The sequence below is a fragment of the Diabrotica virgifera genome, chromosome 2 (genome assembly GCF_917563875.1).
Source record: "Diabrotica virgifera virgifera chromosome 2, PGI_DIABVI_V3a".
Lineage (NCBI taxonomy): Eukaryota > Metazoa > Arthropoda > Insecta > Coleoptera > Chrysomelidae > Diabrotica > Diabrotica virgifera.
In genome coordinates, this window is record NC_065444.1 from 69,745,565 (window position 1) to 69,772,677 (window position 27,113).

A 27,113-nucleotide genomic window follows, 5' to 3' on the forward strand; every position below is an offset into this window, starting at 1 on the left:
GCTTAAATTAAATCACAAATAGCCTCCCACCTACCTCTTGACAGTTTGAACATTTAATCTAAGCGAAGAGCAATGTTTATTTGCCAAGTAATATTTTTTTCTATTTTATGACAGCAATAAAATGTATTTTGAGTTAAATAAATTACATACATTCTTCTTTTTGTGTAAATTAATTTAATTCAAAAATTATTTTTTGGCCTCCCTGTATAAATAATTATATTATTGTTTATACTACTGAACAGAGAATTGAACACTCTTTCAAATGAGATAACATACGACCCCTATTCCCATTAAAAAAATCATCGATTACGTCATCACGCCCAGATGAATGACGTCACTGACGATGACACGTCATGGAGACGTATGAAATATATAAAAAAAAATTGTAATTTAAAAATAAAAATAGACCTGTTTCCGCATTCCCTTAACCCGGCACCTGCCACGTGGCTTGCAAGGCGTCAACTGCCACGTGGGATGTTCACAGCACCCCTTAAAAATTTTCTGTGATCTGCTTGTTTAAAAAACAAAATAATGTGTTGAGTAACACAAGAATATAAAAAAATACATGTTTTATTGACTTATTAGCCACTAATATGTTATAAAAGTTAAAAAATAAAATGAAAAAGGTGTTATAAGCAAATTAGCAAGTACCAAGCCATAATAAACGAAATGAAGTAAAATACCTAAAAAAATTAAGATTTAGTTACTATAAAGTCTATATTAATAATTTAAATCAGTTATTTCATTAAAAAAATGTAAATTTGACCTGTTTATCAAAAATACAAAAAAAAAATTAAAACTTAAAGTGCCAGATGATGACACCCCATTTCGACTTTAGAGCTACAAGTTCAGAATGACACTAAATAACCACTTCAACAGCTAATACATCTATGCTATATACTATTATAGAAAGCTACTATGACGTACAGCACGGTAAGCAAACTTGAAATACCAAATATTTGATAAAAATATAAGCCAAATATCAAGGTGAACTCTTTTCTTTGGCCCACCCTGTATAAATTTGTATTCATTGCGAAATCTGGTGAAAATACATTAATTTTTATTTCATTAGACAGTTTATTTGAATTTTAATTACCCTGCCCGCAAACGCTCAAATTTTGACCATTTTTCATGCCTGTAACTCCTATATGAGGTAAGTCTGCAACTCCAAATTTTTACTCCGTATTCTACTTGCTAGGGGCTAACATTCAGCCGAATTTCAAATTTTTTCATCCGTGCCCATCAGAGATATAAAAGGTCAAACTTTGAGATTTTTCAAAAAATTACATTTTTGAGATTGTTTTTGAAAAAATTTACTCAAGTCTCAAAGCTCACTTTTTTTATTTAAAGTATGTACTTATGTCTTTTGCAGAAAAAAATAACAAACCATAATCGGCTTGCCTTATGCTGTTAAAAAAATCCTGAAAATGGAATTTTATCAGTTTACCTTTTCAAACTTTGAGGTTCATTTAAGGCCTTAAGGGTAGTTTGAAATTAAATAATGCTATAGGCCGTTTTTTTAGAGCATACTTTTCTAAAAAGTTTGGTTTTTGATTTATTGTTCTAGGACAAACCTTAGTGAAAATATTGGCTAGAAAGCGAAGCCATGTTTTCTGTGAAAATGATCGATACGCTTGAACAAAAATGGCCGTCATCAGCAAACTAAATTTTTTAAAAATAAAATAAATGGAATTCTGTAGTCTCTACAGACTGAAGTTTAAAGGGTAGAAAAATAAAAAATATTAAAAATAGTCAAGCAACCAACTTAATTTATATTGGACCACTTGGCATGGATTGACCCCTCAGCCTTACCAACCAATTACCTATAATTATAAAAAACATTTTTTTCAATGTAAATTTTTTTTGAAGATTAATCATAACAAGTATTTTGGGATTAGGACAGGGGTTTTTTCTCAACCAGGGGTTTGGTCTAAGCATTTTTTTAAAACAAATACTTGGTCGACCAAGGTAATATAAGAATATAAACAAAAGGAAACCATATAAGCAACAGGAAAGACATTTAAGGTTACTGATAGTGGTCAAAATGGACCAGAACTTTGTTCCAGTTCATGAATCCAATGTTCCGTTTCTTAAACGAACTTTTCCTTACAATGTTCCGGTACAGACCTATTTCCCTGGATTGAAAAGTAAATGCGTTCTGGTTCATGAGTAAGTCCAATTCAACCACTGGTTAAAAGCCTAATTTAATTATTCTAAGTACAACTTAATTTTAGACTGAAATATGAAAAATAACATAAAGTCTAAAACATTACGTATTTTTTATGGGAAATAAGCCACAATTTTAATAAAAAATGAATTTATTAACGTTTCGAAGCCCAAATCGGGTTTCGTTGTCAAAACACAAAATACTATTGTATTTTGTGTTTTGACAACGAAACCCGATTTGGGCTTCGAAACGTTAATAAATTCATTTTTTATTAAAATTGTGGCTTATTTCCCATAAAAAATACGTAATTATAAAAATGCCACAAGGAAATAGCTTCAGAACAACAGTCTAAAACATGTTATCATTCAATGCCAAAAGATTCATAACATTGTAGGGATCATTGTAGACTTCAAGTAAATTTGTAGCAGAGATTATTATGATGTAACATTGTGGACTATGTGTGAAATATTTTAAATATAACTGTAGTAAAAATATAACTATACCTTTGCCACCTTTTAACATAACAATTCTGATATTACAGTAATATACGTATTGCAAATGAGTGTACCGTGCCTGGTATTAATAGCACCAAAGAGAAGGGATAATGTGCAATATTTTAGGCACTGTCCATGTGGATGATTTTAGTCATATATCTATTATGATTTTACATAAATTGCTATATTCCTTAATCCTCAATATCGCTTTCTCTCTACAGATAATATGTAATAGTAATACCAGAATAAATTATATAGATATAGATATTATTTTGTAATTCATTTTAAAATTTCTCAGCATTGCTGTAAAAGGTATTGAAAATGTTCTGTAAGTCAGTTAAGTTAATTAATGATTAAATATTTAATTTTATCACATGATGATATCTTTCACAGTTACAAAAGTATTTCACCCATTTACAGTTAATTTTTATGTATCTGCATATTTTTTTTATTGATTTAACCGTTAGATCAAAATAGGAAAAAGAAATTTAGATTTATTTTAGATTGATTTATATGTTAAAAATAAGGTATATGTCTTACCTAAAGGTTGGAAGGTGCAGCCTGTCGATCAGCCGTTTTTCAAAAGGATTTACAATTTTCGTATACCTAGAGGGTGGAGTCGAATAACTAGGCAAAAATTTAAAGCTAGTATCGTTGCTATTATTAGTACTTGAAAACACACGGGATTTTGAGTTAGGAGTTTTATTTCTATCATTAATGTACTTAAATTCCATATCAACCTAATTAGGTATATGTAAATAAATATATTCAACCCTACTTTTAAATCTTTTACTATAAGAAATTTAATAGATTATCTAAATCTAATAACACATTATTTTATCACAATATTAAAAACAAACGTTTTTTATTATAAAAAAAATGAGACATATATTCTCAACGAACTAAACCAACCGTTGATCATTTGACGGACTATCCCACCACAAATTCAAAACAAATCTGACCGTTTCGTAACTTTTGCGCGAAATTTTAACTGTCAATAAACGTCAAAAACCGTTAATAAAAACGTAAATCCCTAGAAACCGGATGTGAAATATCAACGATCATTCGTTGACGTTGTGGAAAACCGCGAAAAAGCTCCTTATGTTTGAAAACAAATTTGACGTGTTTGACGTAAACTAAACGTAAGCTGTCAACGTCAAAGGTTATAGGTGAAAAACCCTAACCTATCAAACTATTTTATTATTCAAAATATTGTAAAAATAATTTTGGATAATTTAAAGCAGTACTTGTGATTTAACTTGGCCGCGGCCATATTCTTTATTGTGCACGTGTTACGGTAGTAATATTTTATGAAATCGAAAATGGATGAACCTCCCAAAAGGGGCCGTGGACGAGGTCGGGGCGGTCGTGGTCGTGGCAGAGGACGAGGAAGGGGCCGAGGTCGAGGCAAGAAAGCCATTAAAGTAATCGAAAGTGATGAAGAAGTCGAGGCCCCACCAGTAGAAGTACCCGAAGATATACAAGCCCAAGAAGATGCTCCTGAAAATATTCCTCCACCTAGTATGTTTCCTAAACAGTTGTCGTGTTTTAAGTTAACGTAAATTGTGTTTTAGTTGATCTTGAGGCTGATATCTCACAGTTGGAAGCTCCGACTTTTACGACCATCAACAGAGGTCCACCAGAACCTATGCTGCGCCTGGACTGGTCACATAAAGTGAATTTGATTGGAGAAAAAGTGCTCAATCCATTAATTCATTGCTGTGATAAATGTTTGAAACCTATCTTAATTTATGGACGAATGGTAAGGAATTTAAATGTATTTTAATAAGAATGATTTATACAAAGTGTAGTGAAAGTTTGTCTGTGGTTCATTTATAGGAACAACAACAGAAGTACTTATTGAAGTAAAAGTGTACCAAAGTTTCAGTGACAGTCACTCTAATTTTTTTTTTATTTAACACATTGCATGCAGACATCTGATTCTAAGACTTAAACTCTGAATGGACAAGAAAATAACACACATTAAGAGCAAACAGTAGCGATCAACAGGTAGCAACAAATGCGGTCCAAGATTGCGAAAGTTCTGCGAACTTTCAAAAGTGAGGCAACAGTGTGTCGGTAATTCGACACTGACAGTGACGTTTATACATCAACAACAATAATTTTTATTCACATAGGCGTGAAATGTGGCCAAGAAATTGATTTTTAGAAAGTTCCAATGTGACACAAAATCTAGGCACGGGATAAAAAAGTTTATTTGAAGAAAGTTTATTTTTTTGTCTTTCTTAATGGCAGTACAGGCTCTTTTTTGCAATATTTTATTTAGTTATAGAGTAATTTCCACGTACTAACACATTTCCGAAATTGGGCTCTGTACCGCCATTCTTTATTATATTACAAATATGTGTGTCAAATATCTCGACAAAATATTTAAAATTAGAGCCGCAATCTTGGAATGCGTTTGTTGCTACTTGTTGATCGCTACTGTGTGCTCTTAAAAATGAGTATAATCAATGGCATACATATGTGCCATCTGCACATTGGTAAAGGCATTATGTGACTAAGTGTGATAAAGCTCAGTAGATCCGATATTAATTATAGATAGCAATAAAAGTTAATAACAAAAATTGTCGGCAACATTGAAGTTCACATTACAAAAATAGTTAGAATGTTATAGGTTGTTCTATCGATAACATAGTGGCAGACCAAAGATGGTTTTTTAATGGAACAATCTGTATTTTATTTTATAATCAAAATGTTATTCACTTCCCCATAACAAAATTATAAAGTTTTTTAGGTTATACAGGGTATTTACAAAGTTATAACCAATTTTCTATGGAAATCGTAATCAGTTCAACTCCCTGTATAATTAAAAAGAAGCACAATAACAATGATTGTTTCATTCATAGGAGATTCTGAACAATAGAAAGCTACAGAAATCTGAATTAAATCGATAATTTTTGATAATTGCCCGTCGTTAAGTATATTTTGTCAGATGCCCTTTGTTGCTAGAAAAAATACATCCAGTGACATTAATGACAATTAATGTTTTAAAAATTATAAAAGTGATGACTTTCAATCGTCAAATATTTATAAAAACTTTGTGTTTAATTGTACTAATTTGTACTTACATAAATAAATTACAATAAAATTTTGGTTTTGAACAGTTTTATTCATGAAATAATCGCAACAAATTGCACTCGAACTCTAAAATTAATATAGAATTTTTGCCCTCGTGACACTTTGACATAATTTCACTCACCTTTGGCTCACGAAATTAAAACTGTCAAAGTGTCACTCGGGAAAAATTCAATAATTTTAGAGCTCTGGTGCAATTACTACTGATAATTTGCTGCCATATTTTTTATTGATTATGGAAATTTTGAAAAATGATATTGCTAATTTTCTTTTTATGGAATACAGGGTTAGTCAAAACACAAATATGTAATTATTTTCAAAATTAATATCACAAGAGGGTGAGAATAAATTGAAAATAATGCGACAATTTTCAAAAACTTGTTTCCTGGCAATAGACAGGAGAGTCTATTTTCCTAGAAACAAGTTTGAGAAACAAATTTTAGTATTATTTCCTTATTTATTCTTACTATCATGTGATATTCGTATGCTTCTTTTCATGAGCATTTTTCAGTGCGTCACAAATGATAGAAAAAAAGGTAAGTCCGTGATAATATACATTTTAGTGACATGACATTTTAGTTAAATGTGACAGTTGTCACATTTTATTTGCAATTTGGCATAAAATCAAATCAATTGTGTTTTATTGCATTTATAAAACGGTATTTTCTTTGATTTGTATAGTCTTATAAATTGTACAGATTATATTCGTAGATATATTATATAACTCGTAAAGAATTTTTTTTTCGATTATAGCGCCACCTATGGACAACTAGAATAAATGTTATAAATGTCACCAACGAAATGTAATCACTGACGTGCGTTTTTTTCTGTCACATGCAATTTAATGCGTTAGAAAAAAATCGAAAAACTGTGACGCACTGAAAGATCCTCATGAGAAAAAGCATTAAGATTATTTTTTAATACTTACATAGAAAATGCAAGCATAAATAAACGTTCAGTGACATTTATTGCAATTAATATTTTTCAACTTGTCAAAGTGAACAGCACAGTTTAGCAAATATTCAGACGAAGATGTCAATAAAATATTAGTTAAAATTATTTTGCTTGGGTGCTTAAAATTGCTGATTTGTATTGTTCCCGTGATAATTTATTAGATGGAGAACTTAAAGTTTATTATGGTTTATTTTTTTAAATGTGACAGTTGTCAAAACTAGGAAACTCATTAAACAGAAACAAAATATCTCGAATTTTTTCCCACTATAACAATGTACAGTAGAATATTCCCAGTATAATAATAATCTAATTGAACAGAATTAAACAGATGATGAAAAATCTTACTATGCGATTGGAAATTAGAATCATTAAAAAATAATCTCAGTAAGTTTCTAATCTAAATTTATACAAATTTTAAGTAAGCAATTACTGAATTGTCTAAAACTAAAGTTCACCATAATTGTTTGTGTATAAACTTACTAAATACTGTTGACGAGATCGTAGATATGATATGGATATAGGGGGGAATGCAATAAACATGTGTTACTATCAGTAAGGATTTATTATGAACATTTTCCTGAGAGGCGATAACCTATAACAGCAAGCTTTGAATGATTAAAGGATTGGTTTAACTGTGCTGTTATAGTTATGTATGAAAAACACCCACAAACAAACAAAAGTTACTGTGACAGAGGAAAATGAAATAAATATGTTGGTGGCAGTTACTGGAAATCCACATACAAGTATACAGTTGTATCTAGATTTGTGTAAATTTGAGTTGCTATCTAGAGTCCATATTGTGAGGTTTTAATTCAGGACCAGCAACCCACAGTGTGGCAAAGTCATATGTTGCTGTGGCTGTGATGTAAAATCAAGGAAAAGTTCAAACATCACATATTATTTTACACAGAAATTTAACTTTATAACAACTTCATACCATTTACCTAAAGGGTTTTTCCTGTAAGTAGCACTGATGATGAAATTGTTATTCCAAAAGAAATCTGTGATGTAACCTGAAAGGGTCTTTTTTAATATAAATATACATAAATACATATCTGGACCTCGGAGGTAAACTACACTATGTCATTTCATGCAACTATGTTTAGTGTGTGTTTGCAACAAAGTTTAGAGGATGTTAATAAATATCTGATATAGGTACCCCATAATTGGTTAAAAGACAATATGACCATATTTTAATGATATATAACCAATTTGTATAATCCAACTAATAACATAAGTGTATTAAAGGAACTTATTCAAAACAACACTGTGTAGCTTACCTCCGATGTCTAGATATAAATGGAGGTCCAGATATAAATGGACCGCATTATGCATAACTCGACTAAGCGCCAAATTCAAGTTTATTGAAATAATGCTACCATCTACCACGTAATGATGTTACCTATTTGGGAAAAAATCACCAAAGCCTAGAATTCTGTATTTTGGAAAATATTTTACTTTTAGCTTAACGCCAAATCGACTAAGACTTAGTGTGTGTAAATATTTGACAATACCCGACTAATTGAGTCATTTTAATTTCAAAAGAAAACCACTGAAAAAAGACACTTGTAACCTTTGTGACAAATTAGAAATTCTAATAAACAACAACGCCACAGAAGAACAAGTTAAATATAAAAGTGAGAGGTATAACCACATCGATTTCGCTGAAGAAGCAAGACAAGCTTTAAATGCAGACAGAAAGCGTGCAAAATTTGACGAACAACTTGAAGTAGGTATTGTGTTTTGATATGGAAAAAACACTGCCTCTTCCCCATATACCTAGAAAAGTAATTTTTTACAAACGCCAACTTTGGCTTTATAATCTAGGTATACATACAGCTAAACATAATAAAGGCCATTGTTATGTGTGGTTAGAAAGCGAAGCAGGCTGAGGGGCTCAAGAAGTTGGCTCTTGTTTATTTAGACATGTGTTGGAAGCTAGAGACATGGAGGCATGTAAACATTTAATTTTCCGGAAAGAATTACTTTATCCGTTACTGGAAAGAATTACTTTACGTTTTTTGCCAAATGATTTCGTTTTTTGCCCGATTTTGGTGACATTGAATGTGCCTTAAAATTCCAAAAAAGAATGTATTCACCGGTAGACTACATGAATGTTATTATTATTTATTTATTAACGGTTTCACCATTATTCAAATAAGTAATACAATGAATTATAAAATAGTTGACATAGTTAAATTCTAACATATACAAAAAAACAATATAAAACGTGTTAAAAATATGATGTAACACTGTTAACAAACTAAACATGATCAACACAATTTAACAATTGCCTAAAAGAATAAGTTGAACTAAAGAATGGATCAACAGTATAAGTGTTAAAGTGCCTAAGAGCTCTGGTCATCGGATCATTTCTACCATAATTAGTACGGTGATCCTCAATATAGAATAAAGAAGGATTTCGTAAGTTGTAACTGGTTGTATTAAATCGGATTTCCGATAGTAATTCAGGACAGTTAACAAAGCCGTTAATTAGTGTATAGATAAAAAGCATTTCTAGTTTTATTCATCTATTTACAAGAAGTGACAAATTCAAATGCTGAAGAACATCATTGTTGTTAAATTATTGAGAATCTGCAATTTAAATCTAGCGTATCGAGCAAAACGTACTTGAATATTCTCAATTAAGACTTTGTCAACCTCATAATAAGGAGACCAAATAATGGAAGCATACTCTAGGGATGATCAAACTATTGAACAATATAAAACTCGAAGAACGGATACAGAAAAAACTTTTGCATTCCATTTTACAAAACCTAGAGATCTGTTAGCATTAGATGATAGAACACGCAGGTGAGATTTAACATTTAATTGTTTATCAAAAATTACTCCTAAATCTCTCATCTCATCAACTCTAGACAACTGTAATGAGTTTGAGCTGAAAAAATCCTCTAATCGTTCACAAAATGAAGAAGGAACACTTTTTCGGTACTTGTAATTTGGAAAAAAGAGTCGTCAATAGGAAAGTGGATGTCTTTAATAATAAATTTAATTGGCTTAAATTCAAAGAGACTGAACTCAGAAAAGAATGCTGCGAAAAAATTTTTGTTACATATTCATTCCACGAAGAAGCTCGTGAGATAAGTCTGCAAAAGAAACGCGGAAGACCATCATCAGAACTTTATCAAAATCTTAAAGAATAACTTGTGTTGCTATGTACAAATGGGAAGCCAATACCAGATAAAAAACTTGAGTATCTAAAATTTTTGCTTAGCCTTATCCAAAAGATGCCAAAGAGTTTTACAAAAAATTGACTGGTGATTCAAATATGGAAGATGATATAGATGGGTTGAATGGACCTCTTGATTTTGATCTTGAAGATGATGAACTTTAGTAAGGTCTTATAGCATTTTTTGTTTGTATATCAGACTACAGTTTCATATCTGTTGTTTCATTTTATGAAACAACACTGTTGTTATGTTTAGTTTTACAATGTAGTTTTGTCATAAAACAATAAAAGTACTCTATAAACCACATATATGTTTTAATTTGCATAAACCTCCCAAGCGACAGTTTTGGTTAGTAAACGACTCACGCAAATTATTAAAATGTTAGTAATGAAAACAGCAATACGCGACCAAGCGCTATTTTTGTCTATATCAGCTAAAATATCATTTTAAATCTTTAAATAATACAACAAAATTCGCTTTACCGTTTTTAAGAATATACAGTATGTCCCTGTAAGTTGTATCCATATGGAAAACTTTTTTATTATTAATTTTACGAAAAAAAGTTATTCTTCATAAAAAGCTCTGCATGGTCCAAAACCTAAGATTCAACCATCAGATATAAAATTTTATAAATATTATACGAGGTATGTCAAAAAGTTTGAATTTCACTCAAGAGTAAAGTAGCTTTATTTTTCACAATATTGAAAATTGCTATTATGAAAAGTTGTTTGGAATGAAAAACTATATTCTAATATGCAATTACATCCTTCTAATTGAAAATTTTTTTTTGAAAAGTTATGGATAACGTAACATTATTTTCAGTAATTTTAATTCTAATAACTCTTTTATTATTAATATTACGAAAAAAGTGATTCTTAATAAAAAGTTCTGCATGGTCTAAAATACTCTAAAACCTAAAATACAACCATCTTATGTCAATTTTATACGAGGTATGTCAAAAAAGATAAAGGCTATAGCGGGATAAGATGGTCAAAATTGCACCAGGCTCGATTCAGTTTTGGGTTTAGCCATTCGAAAATATATAACTGAAAACTCACTCAGCCAAATTTTCAAGTCCCTAGGTGCACCGGGGGGTCCGCTATGGAAAAAAACGTGTTTTTTTGAAAATAATTTTTTGCTGACGCTGTATTGGTGCAAAAAATCTGAAAAAATTCATGATGGCGTATCTTAACAATACAAAGCTGCCTAATTTTTTTCAAAATTTTAGCATGAAAATTAAGCGCAGGAAAAATTTTTGAAATTTAAAAAAAAATTTTAGGTTATGTTGGAAATTTTTCGCCAACTTTAAAATTGTGTTTTTTTGTCAATGTTTTTCCGTTATTTAAAATGGTATAGGCATTATTATCATTTTCAACGTGGAAAGTGCATAAAAATCGAAAAAACTGTTTTTTTTTCTGAATTTTTTAGTTTTTTTAACTTTTTGACTAACAACCTCAACAACATACATCTTAGTTAATTATTGTTTATATTTTATAATGTATTCTTACCTTTACAATAAAAATCGGCTATTAAAATATATATTTTTTTCTACAGCATGCTCAAAAACCCAAAAACCCCATTTTTTCGGGGTTGTTTTTAAGCTTTCGCTCTACAGTGAGCACGTAAAGGTTGGAATAAATTCATTTTCTCGAGAATGGGCGATTTTGGACAAAAATCCCAAAACAGGTCGATTTTTATTTTTAAATTACGACTTTTTGGCATATACATCATACTAGTGACGCACCTATTTGGGCGTGATGACGTCATCAATGATTTTTTTAAATGAGAATAGTGGTCACGTGATAGCTCATTTGAAAGGTTATTCAATTCTCTATTCAGTAATATAAGCATTAACATAATTATTTATACAGGGTGTCGAAACATTAAAATCAAACTTTAAAATCATGTTTTTTTGTCAATTTTTTTCAGTTCTTTAAAATGGCATAGGCACTATTATCATTTTCAACGTGGAAAGTGCATAAAAATCGAAAAAACTTTTTTTTTCTGAATTTTTTAGATTTTCTCAAGTTTTTGACTAACAACCTCAACAACATACAACTAACTTAATTGTCGTTTATATTTTTATAGGCATTCTTACCTTTACAATAAAAATCAGCTGTTAAAAATATTTTTTTGTCTACAGTATGCTCAAAAACCCCATTTTCCGGCGTTTTTACTAAAAACCTCAAAAATCTGTCAAACAACAATTTTTTTAACGTTTAAGAAATAAAATTTTGGTTGTGCTCGATAGAATGTAATAAAATTAGTACTTAAAAATTATTTGTCTGCACGATTATTTGAAATATAATAATGTCCCACTAATGTTACCCTACCATAGGCACAACAATAAATTAATTTTTTAACATTTGAAAAATAAAATTTTTGTAGTGATCGATAGAGAAAATGTTTCCTTTTGTTTGGAAATTAAACAATAGCTGTTATAAAAATGCTCGTTGTGGTTCTGATTTTCAAAATGTGCTTAGGTTAAAAAAAGTCGCTACTTTGGTGCCGTCCGCAAGGATCCGCTTCATAGTCACGTTTTTGGGAAAAACTCAAAAGTCAATCCAAATCAAGTATGTACCTGCCGTCAAAGAAAAATTACTACTTAATGTGCATAAGTAATAAAAACCTTTTTATTAAACGTTATTGAGAAATTATTATTTAAATAAAATATTCAATTATTTGAATTACTTAAATAATAAAATTTAAGGGGATTAATAAATTAATTAAGTACATATTAAAAAATTACTACGTGCTTATGATATTACAAAATTAAAATTAACACATTCGCTGCTATCGAAGGAGATGGACGATGTTTTATTCTGTTAAACGGCCCCTGACGACCTGACTGAAGTTATATCTCTCGCTTTTGCGTGAACGGCATCTGACCGTTGATTACCTGTCTGAGGTAAACAAATCCCGCGGTAGCACCTGTTCGGTAGCGAATGGGTTAATATATAGTTGTTGCTAAGGGCACGCGCGCATGCTTTAAAACGCTGTATGCTCTGAATTATATACATACCGAATACCGAGTGTTAGTGGCGTTGTGTTTTGTGTTAGTGACGCGCAACAATCTTTATCTTCTATTATTTTAGTAGTAACTTATGCCTAACGGCTTTCTGTCTTTGTTTTTATATTGACTCTGACTGCAGAATTATCTCATGTCCAAAATAACAGGCCACAGTAACCAATACAGTTTTATATTGTAAAACAACAAATTGTTTTTTTTTTACTAGGACATCGACCCTATGCACTGCGCCCTTTTATTGGTCTTCGCAGGTTAAAAGTAAGGTAAACATCATCTTCTGGAGGTTTACGAAAGCCGATACTGCATTTTTTACACTGCGTTCTGCTGAATTCTCTTGCTACATTTTTCTGTATTCTTGACTGTGGATCACCTGTGAAACAAAGTAAGTTATATACCTCTTTAATATTAATATTCTGAGTTTTTGGATTGTTCCTTTGAAAGAAAAAAATATACCTATACAATATTAGATTAGAGAACATTTTTTAGTTTAAATTCATTTATTTTATCACCGATTTTGTATTATTGCTCTTGTTACTGAAGTCGATAAATATTTGCTACTATAGCTGTCCACAACAATTAAATTAAATTGTAAATATAAATTGTTTATTCAGTTAATGCAGAGTTAATAATAGTTAATGCTGAAACTTGAGAAAAGTCAGCACCAGAATTTATTACGCCAATTGTTTTTGTATATACCTATGTAATTCCAACATATACAGTGCGTTCATAAAGTAACGCATAAATTCAGTATTTCGTAAACCGGCGACTTTAACGAAAAATCCCGAAACAAGTAGATTTTTATTTTTAAATTACGATTTTTTGGCATATATATCATACTAGTGACGTCATCCATCTGAGCGTGATGACGTAATCAATTATTTTTTTAAACGAGAATAGGGGTCATGTGATAGCTCATTTGAAAGGTTATTCAATTCTCTATTCACTTAAATAAATATTAACACAATTTTTTATACAGGGTGTTCAAAAAAACATTTTTTTTAAATTAAATTAATTGAGAAAAAAAAGGTATGTAATCCATTTAACTCAAAATACGTTTTACTGTTATCAGGAAACAGGAAAAAAATGTTTATTTGACAAATAAATATTGTTTTTTGCTTAAGAAAGAGCAGCATTTGTGCCTCGTGATGAGAGACTAATAAGTTTCGAAACCGGTAGATGTGCTTGCTGCATTCTCTGAGTGGACTAGAATATGATGAGGCTGTATTTTCGTTTTGCAACGAAATTGAAAATGGTTATTCATTTTCGATTTACATGTTTACTCTGATTGGATTACGAAGGAAACCATTCTCGTTGGAACTTTACCACTCTGAGCAGATGGGACGTGAATTATAAATTGTAAAATTCCCTCATCTTCCTTAGTCTTAGCATCCGTTATGGCTTGTAAATTGTAGAAGCCTCGGAGGTATAACCAGAGAAGGTTCCCATTGTTTTCAGTCTGGTGGGATGTAGAATAACATTATGTTGTTTTATATGCCATTGGATTGAAAACTTAGTCTTTTGCTAGCAGTTGTCACTAGGGCATCTATGCCATTTCGTTCGTTGCAATCCGTTACTGCACGCCGGAAGTTGTTTTGGTTGGATCAGAGAGAGCAGCATATGTGCCTCCTGATGAGAGACTAATAAGTTTCTAAACCGGTACAGGTGCTTGCTGCACTCTCTGATTGGACTAGAATATGATGCGGCTGTACTTTCGTTTTGCAACGAAATTGAAAATGGTTATTCATTTTTGATTTTTTGCTTAAATTCAATGTTAAAATTGCCATTCACTTGCCTCAAAGGCAATTTGAACATTTCGTTTAAGCGAAAATCAATGTTTATTTTTCAAATAAAATTGTTTTCTGTTTTCTGGCAGCAGTAAGATGTATTTTGAATTAAATAAATTACATAAATTCATCTGTTTGTGTAAATTAATTTAATAAAAAAAGTTTTTTGGACACCCTGTGTAAATAATTATGGTAATGTTTATATTATTGAGTAGAGAATTAAATACCCTTTCAAACGAGCTATCACATGACCTCTATTATAATTTAAAAAAACCTCGATTACGTCATCTCGCCCAGATTGATGACGTCACTAGTATGATATATGTTTAGGTAATAAGGAAATAATAAGTCTCCATTCTGGCAAAAATAAGTCCTGGTTGTCCAGTAACTGTCAATTTTGTATTATACCTGTTACTACCTGGCAAAACAGTACCTATAAAAACAATTTTCAGTAATTTTTAGAGGCGTAGGACGTATTTAAAATATCATTTAAAAAGGTTATAACTATTTCAATTTCCATAATTATCTTTTTTCACTTTGAAAATATAAATATTAATCATAATAATTAAATAAATAATAAAACTATAATTATTAAAATGTTACGACACATGATATTTCATAGGTTAATAGAAACACTATTTACATGCGACTTGGCATGTCTTCTGACATAATGTGCCCTAATGTGTTCCTAACATATGTCCATACACGTGTTATTTTTGTACAGAGTTATTAATGAATGTTAGGGTAAAATAAATAGATACTTAAGGCTTAAAGCTCTATTCGTTATAAACAATGTCATTTATTTATTTATTATTTTTTTCAGTAACTCAATATGGATTCTGTTGCTTTTAATGCAAACACTCAATGCTGCAAATGTTTCCGGATAATCAACAAATCCGCTGCTCGCATAAAAATTATTAATAATGAATCAGAATCCGAGGCTGTTCGAGAGCAATTAGATATTAATGCTGAAATTGGGTCCAAGCTTTGTGATGTATGCAGAAGGTGCGTTTATTTTGGATCAAAGCCCAATGTATCTGAACCACAATCTTCAGCCAGTCAATCGAGTGAGAGCCAACCCTTATCTTCTCATTTAAGTTCCGACACGCCGTTTTCATCCCAAAGTTCTGGTAGTATTTTTGAGGTTGTAGTTAATCCACCTAAAGAAAAGCAGCCTACAGTTGAACTACCAGTAAATAGAACAATTATTTCACATATGGTTTGTTGTGTATGTAAACTAAAAGATAATTTAACCTCAGTACCAATTGATGCCAGGCTGCAATGCTTCCAAAAATTAAAAATTTTTATTCCTAGTGGAAATCGAGTTTGTGTTCATCACTTAATAAAAAAAAAATTTTTTGATGACGACTTACATATGATACAAGTACACAGTCACTCCAGTTCCTTAACAACTGATGAGATATGTTTATTTTTAACAGAACTATCGAATTCAGCTTCTTCAACATTCTTAGATAAAGTTCAATCAAATGACCTTACTGAAAATCAGTTATTCGCTTTTACGGGTTTTAATAGAGACCAATTAGAAGATCTACGGAAATTATTAATTTCGATGAGAAATTCAACTTCAAGAGATGCTATGCAAGCTTTGGTTGTGTGCTTATTTAAATTAAGAACTGGATCATCCAATAATTTTATTTCATCAGTTTTTGGAATAGATAATGAAATAAAAGTGTCTGATTTTTCGAGTCAATCATCAATTCATTCCAGAGAGATGTATTGCCACAATATTTTGGAGTAAAAAATCTTGTGAGAGAAGACTTAATCCGTAACCATACTTCGGCTTATGCAATCAAGTTATTTAATTTGACGAACGATCAACTCCCTTTAGTTTTCGATGGTACTTATTTAACTCACCAAAAAAGTAGAAATAATTGGTACCAAAGAAAATCATATTCGGGGCAGAAGAAAAAACCATTGTGCAAGCCATTTACCATCTGCACTACAGATGGATTTGTTGTAGATCTACCCGGTCCATTCTTGGCTACAGAAAATGATGCAAGTATCATGAAGAAAGTTATGACTGACCCAAATGGGATAAGGTCAATTATGAAAGAAGGGGATGTTTGTATTTTAGATAGGGGCTTTAGAGACGTCGTACCCTATTTAGAAGATCTTGGCTTCAAGGTTCTGATGCCTGCATTAAAAGGAAAAAGAACAAGTTTATCCACAGCTGAAGCCAATGAATCACGTTACGTTACGAAGCTAAGATGGGTAGTAGAAGCTGTCCACGGTATTCTTGGGAAAAAATATAAGCTTCTTCATCAACAACTCGACAATAAATTGTTACCAAAAGCTGGAGCATATTGCAAGATTGCATGTTTCCTTAATAACCGTTATGGAAAAAGATTATATAGCGATGAAGATGAAGAATTAAAAAATTTAATAATACAAAGAATGTTAAATTCCAGTAAAGAAGATAACACATTGGCTAAAGAGGCTGAATCAGCAAGGTGGTCTAGACGAAGTACAACGACAACCAAGATAACATCAAGAGAAATTCTCGATTTTCCAGAGATGACAGAGAGAGATCTCAAAATTTTCTTTTCGGGTACGTATCAGTTAGGCCAAGCTGTATGTTACCTAGCTGAGTTAATGGATGATTTTAATGAAATTAGTTTGGAATACATCAGAATGAAACCTAATATTATTAAGGTTTTAATAAGGTCCAGACATATTAATAAAAAAATGTACAAATGCTATATCGAGTATGAGCCGGACTCTATTGGCTACAAAGGAATTTTGCGTCATTCGTGCGATTGTGCAAATGGGTTAAGAACTGTTGGCTCATGCTCACATCTTGCTGCTATAATTTACTATTTAAGCAATGCTAGATATAAATCAGAAATAATTCGACCAGCAAAATTTCTTTCTGAAATATTTAGTGAAACAGACCTTGATCCTGTAATTGACGAAGATAGTGATGAAGATTAAAAAAATGTAACTATTCTTTAATTTTTAATGTAGCTAGTTTATATTGGATATTGTAAGTATTGATTATGTTTAACCTTTAACTACACGCGCTGGCGTATTTTGTACGCCAGATATAAGAATTCTACAGCAAATATATTTAAAAATTTAATTTTTGATCTTGTTTATCTCTCTAATCTATCACTGGAATGTGCTTTACAATTGGTTTTAGTTTCGTTATAATCGGCGTTCTGGGAAGATTGTAATTTACAGTTTATTATTTGTTGTTTCCGGTGGTGGACAATATACGCCACGATTATAGTAATATAAGTAGTAATATAAGTATATCTTTCAATTGTTTTTTAGTCATTTTGGCACAAAATATACTTTTCTTTATAAACAATACTTTTTTTTATGTAAAAAATCATATTTCAAAAAAATTTTTTTTAGTATTTTTATTTATCATGGAATCAGATTCCAGTTCTAAATCCCAATTGGCTTACTGAGAAGGAACTCCAAGTATTCACTGATGCCGAATAAGATTTATAACAAACCATTAAGTGTATTTTTTTCAAAAAAAAATAAACAAATCCGCAGTTTTTAAGTGTATTTTCTTGTGGCGTATAAAGTACGCCACGCGTGTAGTTATGTAATAACTTGATGCGCGGGTAGTTAAAGGTTAAGTAAATACATGAATTGACTTTTCCTTTGAAAAATATAACGTGGTTTCTTGCTCATGATTAGCTGTAAAGATTAATTAAAAAAATATCGAAAACGCTACAAAAATTAATTTTTTAAAGATTATTTTTTTTGTGTTTTTGAGAATGCTGTATGATAAAATTAATCCTAGGTAAAAATGTACGTTATCATTTATTTAGACACTGACTTTAAAGGTTATACAGTGAGCACGTAAAGGTTGGAATAAATTCATTTTCTCGAGAATGGACGATTTTGGAAAAAAATCCCGAAACAGGTCAATTTTTATTTTTAAATTGCGACTTTTTGGCATATATATCATATTAGTGACGTCACCCATTTGGGCGTGATGACGTCATCGATGATTTTTTTAAATAAGAATAGGGGTCGTGTGATAGCTCATTTGAAAGGTAATTCAATTATCTACTCAGTGGTATAAACATTAACATAATTATTTATACAGGGTGCCCAAAAATTTTTTTTTTGAATTAAATGTATTGACATAAAAAGACGAATTTGTGTAATTTATTTAATTTAAAATACATTTTACCGCTATCAGAAAACAGGAAAAATGTTTATTTGACAAATAAATATTGTTTTTTGCTTAAAGTCAATATTAAAGCAGCCACCCACCTGCCTTTTGACAGTTTGAACATTTAATTTAAGCGCAAGCAATGATTATTTTTCAAATAAACATTTTTTTCTGATTTCTGAGAGCAGTATTTTGAATTAAATAAATTTCACAGATTCTTCTTTTTATGCCAATAAATTTAATTCAAAAAATTTTGTTTCGACACCCTGTATAAATAATTATGTTAATGCTTATATTACTGAATAGAGAATTGAATAACCTTTCAAATGAGCTATCACATGACCACTATTCTCATTTAAAAAAATCATTGATGACGTCATCACGCCCAAATAGGTGACGTCACTAGTATGATATATATGCCAAAAAGTCGTAATTTAAAAATGAAAATCGACCTGTTTTGGGATTTTTGTCCAAAATCGTCCATTCTCGAGAAAATGAATTTATTCCAACCTTTACGTGCTCACTGTATAGCGAAAGCTTAAAAACAACCCCGAAAAAATGGGGTTTTTGGGTTTTTGAGCATGCTGTAGAAAAAAATATATATTTTAATAGCCGATTTTTATTGTAAAGGTAAGAATACATTATAAAATATAAACAATAATTAACTAAGATGTATGTTGTTGAGGTTGTTAGTCAAAAAGTTAAAAAAAAACTAAAAAATTCGGAAAAAAAACAGTTTTTTCGATTTTTATGCACTTTCCACGTTGAAAATGATAATAATGCCTACACCATTTTAAAGAACGGAAAAACATTGACAAAAAAACACAATTTTAAAGTTGGCGAAAAATTTCCAACATAACCTAAAAATTTTTTTTTAATTTCAAAAATTTTTCCTGCGCTCAATTTTCATGCTAAAATTTTGAAAAAAATTAGGCAGCTTTGTATTGTTAAGATACGCCATCATGAATTTTTTCAGATTTTTTGCACCAATACAGCGTCAGAAAAAAATTATTTTCAAAAAAACACGTTTTTTTCCATAGCGGACCCCCCGGTGCACCTAGGGACTTGAAAATTTGGCTGAGTGAGTTTTCAATTATATATTTTCGAATGGCTAAACCCAAAACTAAATCGAGCCTGGTGCAATTTTGACCATCTTATCCCGCTATAGCCTTTAGATCAAAAGTAAAATACCTTTTTAGTTCAAAATATTTCAATTAGAAGGATGTAATTACATACTGAAACATGGTTTTTAATTCTTAATAACTATTCATAATAACAATTTTCGATATTGTGAAAAATAAAGGTATTTTACTCTTGAGCCAAATTCATATTTTTTGACATACCTTGTATAAAATTGATAAAATTTGACATAAGATGGTTGTATTTTAGGTTTCAGACCATGCAGAACTTTTTATTAAGAATCACTTTTTTTCGTAAGATTAATAATAAAAGAGTTATTAGAATTGAAATAACTGAAAATAATGTTAGTTATCCATAATTTTTCAAAAAATTTTTTTTCAATTAGAAGGATGTAATTGCATATTAGAATATAGTTTTTAATTCCAAACAACTTTTCATAATAGCAATTTTCAATATTGTGAAAAATAAAGCTACTTTACTCTTGAGTGGAATTCAAACTTTTTGACATACCTCGTATAATATTCATAAAATTTTATATCTGATGGTTGAATCTTAGGTTTTGGAACATGCAGAGCTTTTTATGAAGAATAACTTTTTTTCGTAAAATGAATAATAAAAAAGTTTTCCATATGGATACAACTTACAGGGACATACTGTATCTAAAAATCAAATTTTCAAAATGATAAGATAGATTTTTCAGAAAGCCATAAACTTAAATTCATTTTTCTCAAAATGGGTCATTTTTGATGTCTCGAATTTCCTAAACCTGTTGTCCGATTTAAGTGATTTTTTTAATTTGTTAGGTATTTACTCTTTGGCGATATCGCTGTGACTATTTCACTATAGTTTATTTTTTAACCAGCAGGAGTAAACTAAAAAGACAGATTCACAACCAAGAAAGTCATTAGAATAATAACCAAATACATCTTCTTTTTCGGTTGATCTAGTCGGCCCTCAACGGTAATCCATAAATATTATATTAAATTAATACGTCCCTAAAAAGTTCAAAAAACAACTGCTTTTTATATAAAAGCAGACTAACAATCTAAAAATTAAAGGAACAACACAGAAAACACAAAAATCGCCGATATAACTTAATTAACCTATGAAATGTCACTAGTGTCAAAATTTGATAAATGTCATTAGTGTCAAAATTTTATAACAGTGGAGTAAACTTGTCTGCGCTTGAACCAATTACAAACAAGCAATACAGCGCGGTAAATTTGAATCACTCCTCTTGGTTAAAAAACAAACCATAGACTGTTTTTAACTGATAAAACTTCATAGCAACGCATCGTTTCCTACTGACAAAATTCCTTAACGACGTGATTTCTCAGCGACAAAATTATGACAGATCTGTCACGAAAGTTTCTGGTAATAACAAATAAATAAAGATTATATTTCGTTGATATTGTGCATTAATTGTCTCGTGAAATAGTCTTGTCGAATATCATTCGAGAGAAAATTATTTACCGGCAAAATTTTCTCCTGGTTTCATTCAAGTTCGTTGCCTTTTGGTAATTTTCGCTTATGAAATTTTGACAAAATCACTCGACTGGCGTCTCGTGATTTAAGTCAAAATTTAATTCGCGAAAATTGCCAGGCAACAAACTTTCATACCAGTCGAAAATATTGCCGGCAAAATTTTCTCTCTTGTGATATTATATACGACTATTTCACTAGACTGTTTTTAACTGATAAAACGGCATAGCAACCCATCGTTTTTAACTGACAAAACTCCTTCTCAGCAACAAAATTATGACAGATCCGTCACGAAAGTTTATGGTAATAACAAATAAATAGAGATTACAGTGCCGGCAAAAAAAATCTTTACATTGCCAAATAAATCACCAAATTTGAAGACAATTTGCATGCGTTCTTTCTGCGCTTGGAGGAGAGGGTAGGGGAGGGGGGATAGCGTACTTGCGACGGAAATTATCTGTAGTTTACGGACCGCTTGGCTTATTTAGGGTATTCTGCGCATTTGTACTGTAAACAGTTGGCTTTGTGCGCGTAGTCAGTGTTAAACTTCGTCTCATTTACCGCGTAAAGTTTGAGATCGTCAAATTTTAAATTGAACTGACAAATGTGGGTCGAAAGAAACTCACAAAAGAGGAGAAGGTTCGTGCTTTAACATTACTGGAGAAAGGGGACTCTGTAATAACCGTAGCACGTGATATTGGTGCTTCAAGAGAGGCTATTTATCAACTGAAACGTTGCAGCCGAACGTTTCAGTTGATAAATAGCCCCTCTTGAAGCACCAATATCACGTGCTACGGTAATTTCAGAGTCTCATTTTTCCACTGATGTTAAAACATGAACCTTCTCCTCTTCTGTGAGTTTCTTCGACCCATATTTGTCAGTTCAATTTAGAATTTGACGATCTCAAACTTTACGCGGTAAATGAGACGAAGTTTAACACTGACTACCCGCACAAAGCCAACCGTTTACAGTGCAAACGCGCAGAATACCCTAAATACGCCAAGCGGTCCGTAAACTGCAGATAATTGCCGTCGCAAGTACGCTATCCCCCTCCCCTAGCCTCCCCTCCAAGCGCAGACACAACGCATGCAAATTGTCTTCAAATTTGGTGATTTATTTGGCAATGTAAAGATTTTTTTGCCGGCACTGTATATTTCGTTGATACGGTGCATTAATTGTCTCGTGAAATAGACTTATCGAATATCATTCGAGAGAAAATTATCTCCGGCAAAATTTTCTCCTGGTTTCATTCAAGTTCGTTGCCTTTTGGTAATTTTCGCTTATGAAATTTTGACAAAATCACTCGACTGACGTCTCATGATTTAAGTCAAAATTTAATTCGCGAAAATTGCCAGGCAACAAACTTTCATACCAGTCGAAAATATTGCCGGCAAAATTTTCTCTCTTGTGATATTATATACGATAATATTGTTGCTAGACAGGTAAATTGTCATTGTATACCGAGTGTACGAAATTTTTCTTACAAAGTGACGACTTTAACAACTAGCCTCGTTTTTCGTCAATACAGGGTGTTCTTAAATAAGTATGGCAAACTTTAAGGAGTATTTCCGCAAATGCTTATTTCCTGAGACGAAATTTTTCTTACAAAGTGACGATTTATTTATTGCTCTAAAACCGGTTAAGATATATGCAAATGAAATTTGGTGGGTTTTAAGAGGTAGTTATTGCGCATTTTTGATATACAATTAGGAATTTAATATTAACCATTTTCTCGCATACTGGTAGTATGACCCTTATGTGTGCCAATGGTGAACATAAAATTCTTAATTGTATGTCAAAGATTGCACAATCACTACCTCTTAAAACCCACAAAATTGCATTTGCATATATCAACCGGTTTTAGAACAATAAATAAATCGTCAGTTTGTAAGAAAAATTTCAACACCCCCTATCTCGGAAACGAAACATTTGCGGACATACATTTATAAAGCAAACTGTCGTTATTTTTTTTATGCCGAATTACCACTTAAAGTTTTCCATACCTATTTAAAAACACCCTGCATTGATGAAAAACAAGGCTAGTTGTTAAAGTACCTAACCTTTTTTTTATTCAACATAAGCGAGTGAATAAAAAACAATGTTAAGAACACATGAAGCTATATAGTAGGGTTCTAATTTCAGTATTTTATAAATGCTAGAATATTCCACAGGGTGACGTGAACTTTGAGAAAAAAATCACAGTTTGATTGGTACTTACACCTGGTATACAATGACAATTTTCCTCTTTAACAACAATATTATTACAGCGATATTGTTAAAGAATAAGGCTATAACATGAACATATTAAAAAAATCACTTCGGGCAACAGGTTTAGGAAATGTGAGACATTAAAAATATCCAACTTTTAAGGTGGTACGTTAATTTCTTGAAGAAATGTATATAATTTTTTGTAATGTATGGGATACAGCCGACTACAAGAAATTCTTTTTCCTTGTAGATTTTAATAATACCTACCTGTTGAAATGAGGAATATTGAAAACCCCCTGCTACTCCAGCTGATTTTAAGAGGCAACAGTAGCGCGCGGAAAACGCGGTCCAAGATTGCGGCTGTAATTTTGAATATTTTGTCGAGATATTTGGCACACATATTCGTAATATAATAAAGCATTGCGGTACAGAGCCCAATTTACAGAGAAATCTTTTAGTACATAATATGTGGAAATTACTCTATAACTAAATAAAATATTGCAAAAAGGAGCCTGTACCGCCATTAAAAAGAACAAAAAATACACTTTCTTCAAATAAACTTTTTTATCCCATGCCTAGATTTTGTGTCACATTAGATCTACTAAAAATCGATTTTTTATAACAAGAAATCGAACGCGACTGACTCGGCAACATTTAGCGCGCCTATGAGTATAAAAATTATTGTTTTTGATAGTATAATGTCACTGTCAGTGTAGAATTACCGACGCACTGTTGCCTCACTGTTGAAAGTTCGCAGAACTTTCAAAGAACAAAAATATTGATGACGCGCTACTGTTTACTCTTTTTTAAGGTTTTTCTGTAAACTATCCGATTCTTTTTTCGTTTATTTTGAAAAATATAATTGTTTTAACTTATGGACGCAAATTTTAGAAATAGGTCATTTTTAACCTAAATTGTTACTAAAGAAAAATATGCGAAAAAAAATTGGATAAATTTGCATAACATTTGTTATTTTACCCTGTAGGGCCTAAAATAATTGTGAGATTGTGGTTACAGTGACTGTCAAAAGAAACACTGTATTTTTGCTCACTTCACAGAGTTATAAAGGTCAAATACAGCAGGAAGCTACAAATCTCTTTTTCTGTTTCAGATTCCTTGCAAACATATCTTCTGTCTAGCATGTGGTAAACAAGAACAGAAACAGTGTCCCCGATGTTTAGAAAAAGTTACAAGAGTGGAACAAACTGGACTAGGGACTGTATTTATGTGTACTCATGGTGGTACACGTTACGGTCAAAGTGGTTGTCGTAGAACTTATCTGTCACAACGCGATCTACAAGCACACATTAACCACCGACACGTGTCTAATTTATCGTTAAATGCTCCACCAATGGAAGTAGTTGAACCCGAAAGAACTTTACCTGTGCGTACTAAAACTGCCAACGATCCAAGATCAGGAGGTGGTGTTCCAGCTAATGTAAGATCTAGAACTGTTCCTATGCAGTCTGCCGGTGTACGGACTAACCTCATAACTGTGCCCATTCAAGAATCGGCTCCTACAATCCACGAAAGTGTCCCCACAACCCAGACGTACTATAACCAGTATCAGCAACCGGCAAGTTACTCCCAATCTTTGCCTCCGATGCACCTTCCTCCCCCTCAACAACAACAACAGCAAGCCCAGTATTATGCTGCACCTCCGGCTTACAGCCCAGCTCAAACGTATCCCGCGTATACTGGAACAACCACCGCTGTTGGTCAGTACGCCCCGCCTGCGCAGGTGCAGACTCGACAGCCGTACGATTACAACACTGCCCCTCCACAATGGACTAATAATCAACAATATTATAGATAGTTTTAAATGATGATGATGTTAATTAGTGATGCGAGTTTAAATTTAAAATATATTCCATGAATATACGACTGTTTTGGATTATCGCAACAACGAATATTTTACTGTGCAACAACACAAGAGGTACGAAAGTAAATTGCTCTAATAATTATGTATTATTAATATAATTATTTATATAATACTTTCGTACTTTTTAAGCTCGCTACAGACTATTCGTGATGCGCGATTCGCGGGCAGTTCACGAATAGTGTATAAGGTCTTAGGTCGAGTAAATTATTTTTTACTTCATAAGTAATCATGGTCACAAACCATGGATTGTTTACAGTCTGCTCTATTTTCCAATTAATAATTGGTACTTGACGCCATCTTTCAACAAGTCTATTGACAAATTCACAAAAGTAGCATACGTTGGACGGAGGTAGCGAAATTAAAATGAGCTCACTAGCATTGCGACCGTTCCGTAACACGTTCCGCAAGTAGTGCCACATTCAGAGAACGAATTTCTAACAGTTGCGGAACCGCTCCGTCACAAATTTTCGCCTCTTGAATGCGATAAATGAATAAATCAGGCATCGCGCATTACAAATCGAGTACTACGCATAGTCTGTATGCTTTATTCGCGAATTTCTACGAACTAGGTACAACGAATCACGAATCATTCATAGTCTGTAGCCAGCTTTATGTTGCACAGTAAAATATTTGTTGTCGCGATAATCCAAAACAGTCGTATATTCATGGAATATACTGTAGAGAACTGTATGCGTATGCTTCAATGGAAATTATAATAAATTTATTTTAATTTATAATATAAATATATTGTTAAATTTTAATTAAAAATTAAATTTCAGCATTTTTAACTGTGTTTTTACTTACATAGCTTAACGTCGACTTTACACTACATTATTTATCACGTGATTTATCGTTTATGATTTTGCCCATGACGAGCCGCATGACAAAGCTTATGATAAAACACAATGCTTATGACACAATTATATGACAAATCACAGTGTAAACATGTAAATTTCACTTCATGACCAAATTATATGACAAATCACATGATAAATCATGTAATGCAACGTCGACTTAAGTATCCGATATGCCGACGAGACAGCATTGACTGATTAACCAGAAATGAGAACTTCCAATAAAGTTTGACTGAGAAAACTAATAAATATTTTTGAAAAATTTAAACGCAGAATGGAAGATTACATTATTACCGAGGACCGAAAGTCCCTGAAAACTTCTATAATGTTTATTTTAATAAGTTACAGGGGTGAAGAAAAAGAGAAAATTGAGTGTAAAGATTTTATAATCTGGTTACATTAAAATAAAAATGTATACCATTTGTATTCAGTTGCAATGCGAAGACAAAACAATCTTACTTTTCAATTAGAATACGGAGCGCAGTCCAGTCCTCTGAATCGCGATTTTCGGCTCTTATTGGAGCCTCATGGGAGAGAACGTAGGCACTGTTCTCCATATCCTAAATGACCAGCACCGAGAGCTTTTCCCACCCATTGCAACCGAAGTGAAGGTATTAGGTGACTAGCGTCATCTGGCAATTGAAAGATGAAATAGTTTTCAATCCTAATAGCAA

General features: G+C 31.7%; 2 protein-coding genes across 2 annotated transcripts in view; one reads left to right on the plus strand and one right to left on the minus strand.

Moving 5' to 3' along the window:
- The window catches only part of LOC126880077 (protein aurora borealis), a 101,494-nt gene extending 97,898 nt beyond the window's left edge, over positions 1-3,596 (minus strand). Inside the window, exon 1 of the mRNA XM_050643741.1 lies at positions 3,202-3,596. Coding sequence (XP_050499698.1) covers positions 3,202-3,395 — 194 coding nt within the window. The 5' untranslated portion in view covers positions 3,396-3,596. The remainder of the gene's footprint in view (positions 1-3,201) is intronic.
- Positions 3,597-3,794: 198 nt separating this feature from the next.
- Positions 3,795-26,373, plus strand: LOC114340344 (E3 ubiquitin-protein ligase Hakai). Its single transcript, XM_028291084.2, has 3 exons — positions 3,795-4,182; positions 4,236-4,423; positions 24,815-26,373. The coding sequence occupies exons 1-3, from the start codon at positions 3,972-3,974 to the stop codon at positions 25,517-25,519; spliced, it is 1,104 nt and encodes a 367-aa protein (XP_028146885.1). The 5' UTR covers positions 3,795-3,971; the 3' UTR covers positions 25,520-26,373.
- The last annotated feature ends 740 nt before the right edge of the window (positions 26,374-27,113 follow it).

What these genes read in the sequence shown, in the direction of transcription:
- LOC114340344 (XM_028291084.2), top strand. Translation starts at nt 3,972, where the DNA reads ATGAAATCGAAAATGGATGAACCTCCCAAAAGGGGCCGTGGACGAGGT. An exon ending in TGAAAATATTCCTCCACCTA is followed by an intron (nt 4,183 to 4,235) that starts GTATGTTTCCTA and finishes ATTGTGTTTTAG; the next exon opens with TTGATCTTGAGGCTGATATC. An exon ending in TCTTAATTTATGGACGAATG is followed by an intron (nt 4,424 to 24,814) that starts GTAAGGAATTTA and finishes TTTCTGTTTCAG; the next exon opens with ATTCCTTGCAAACATATCTT.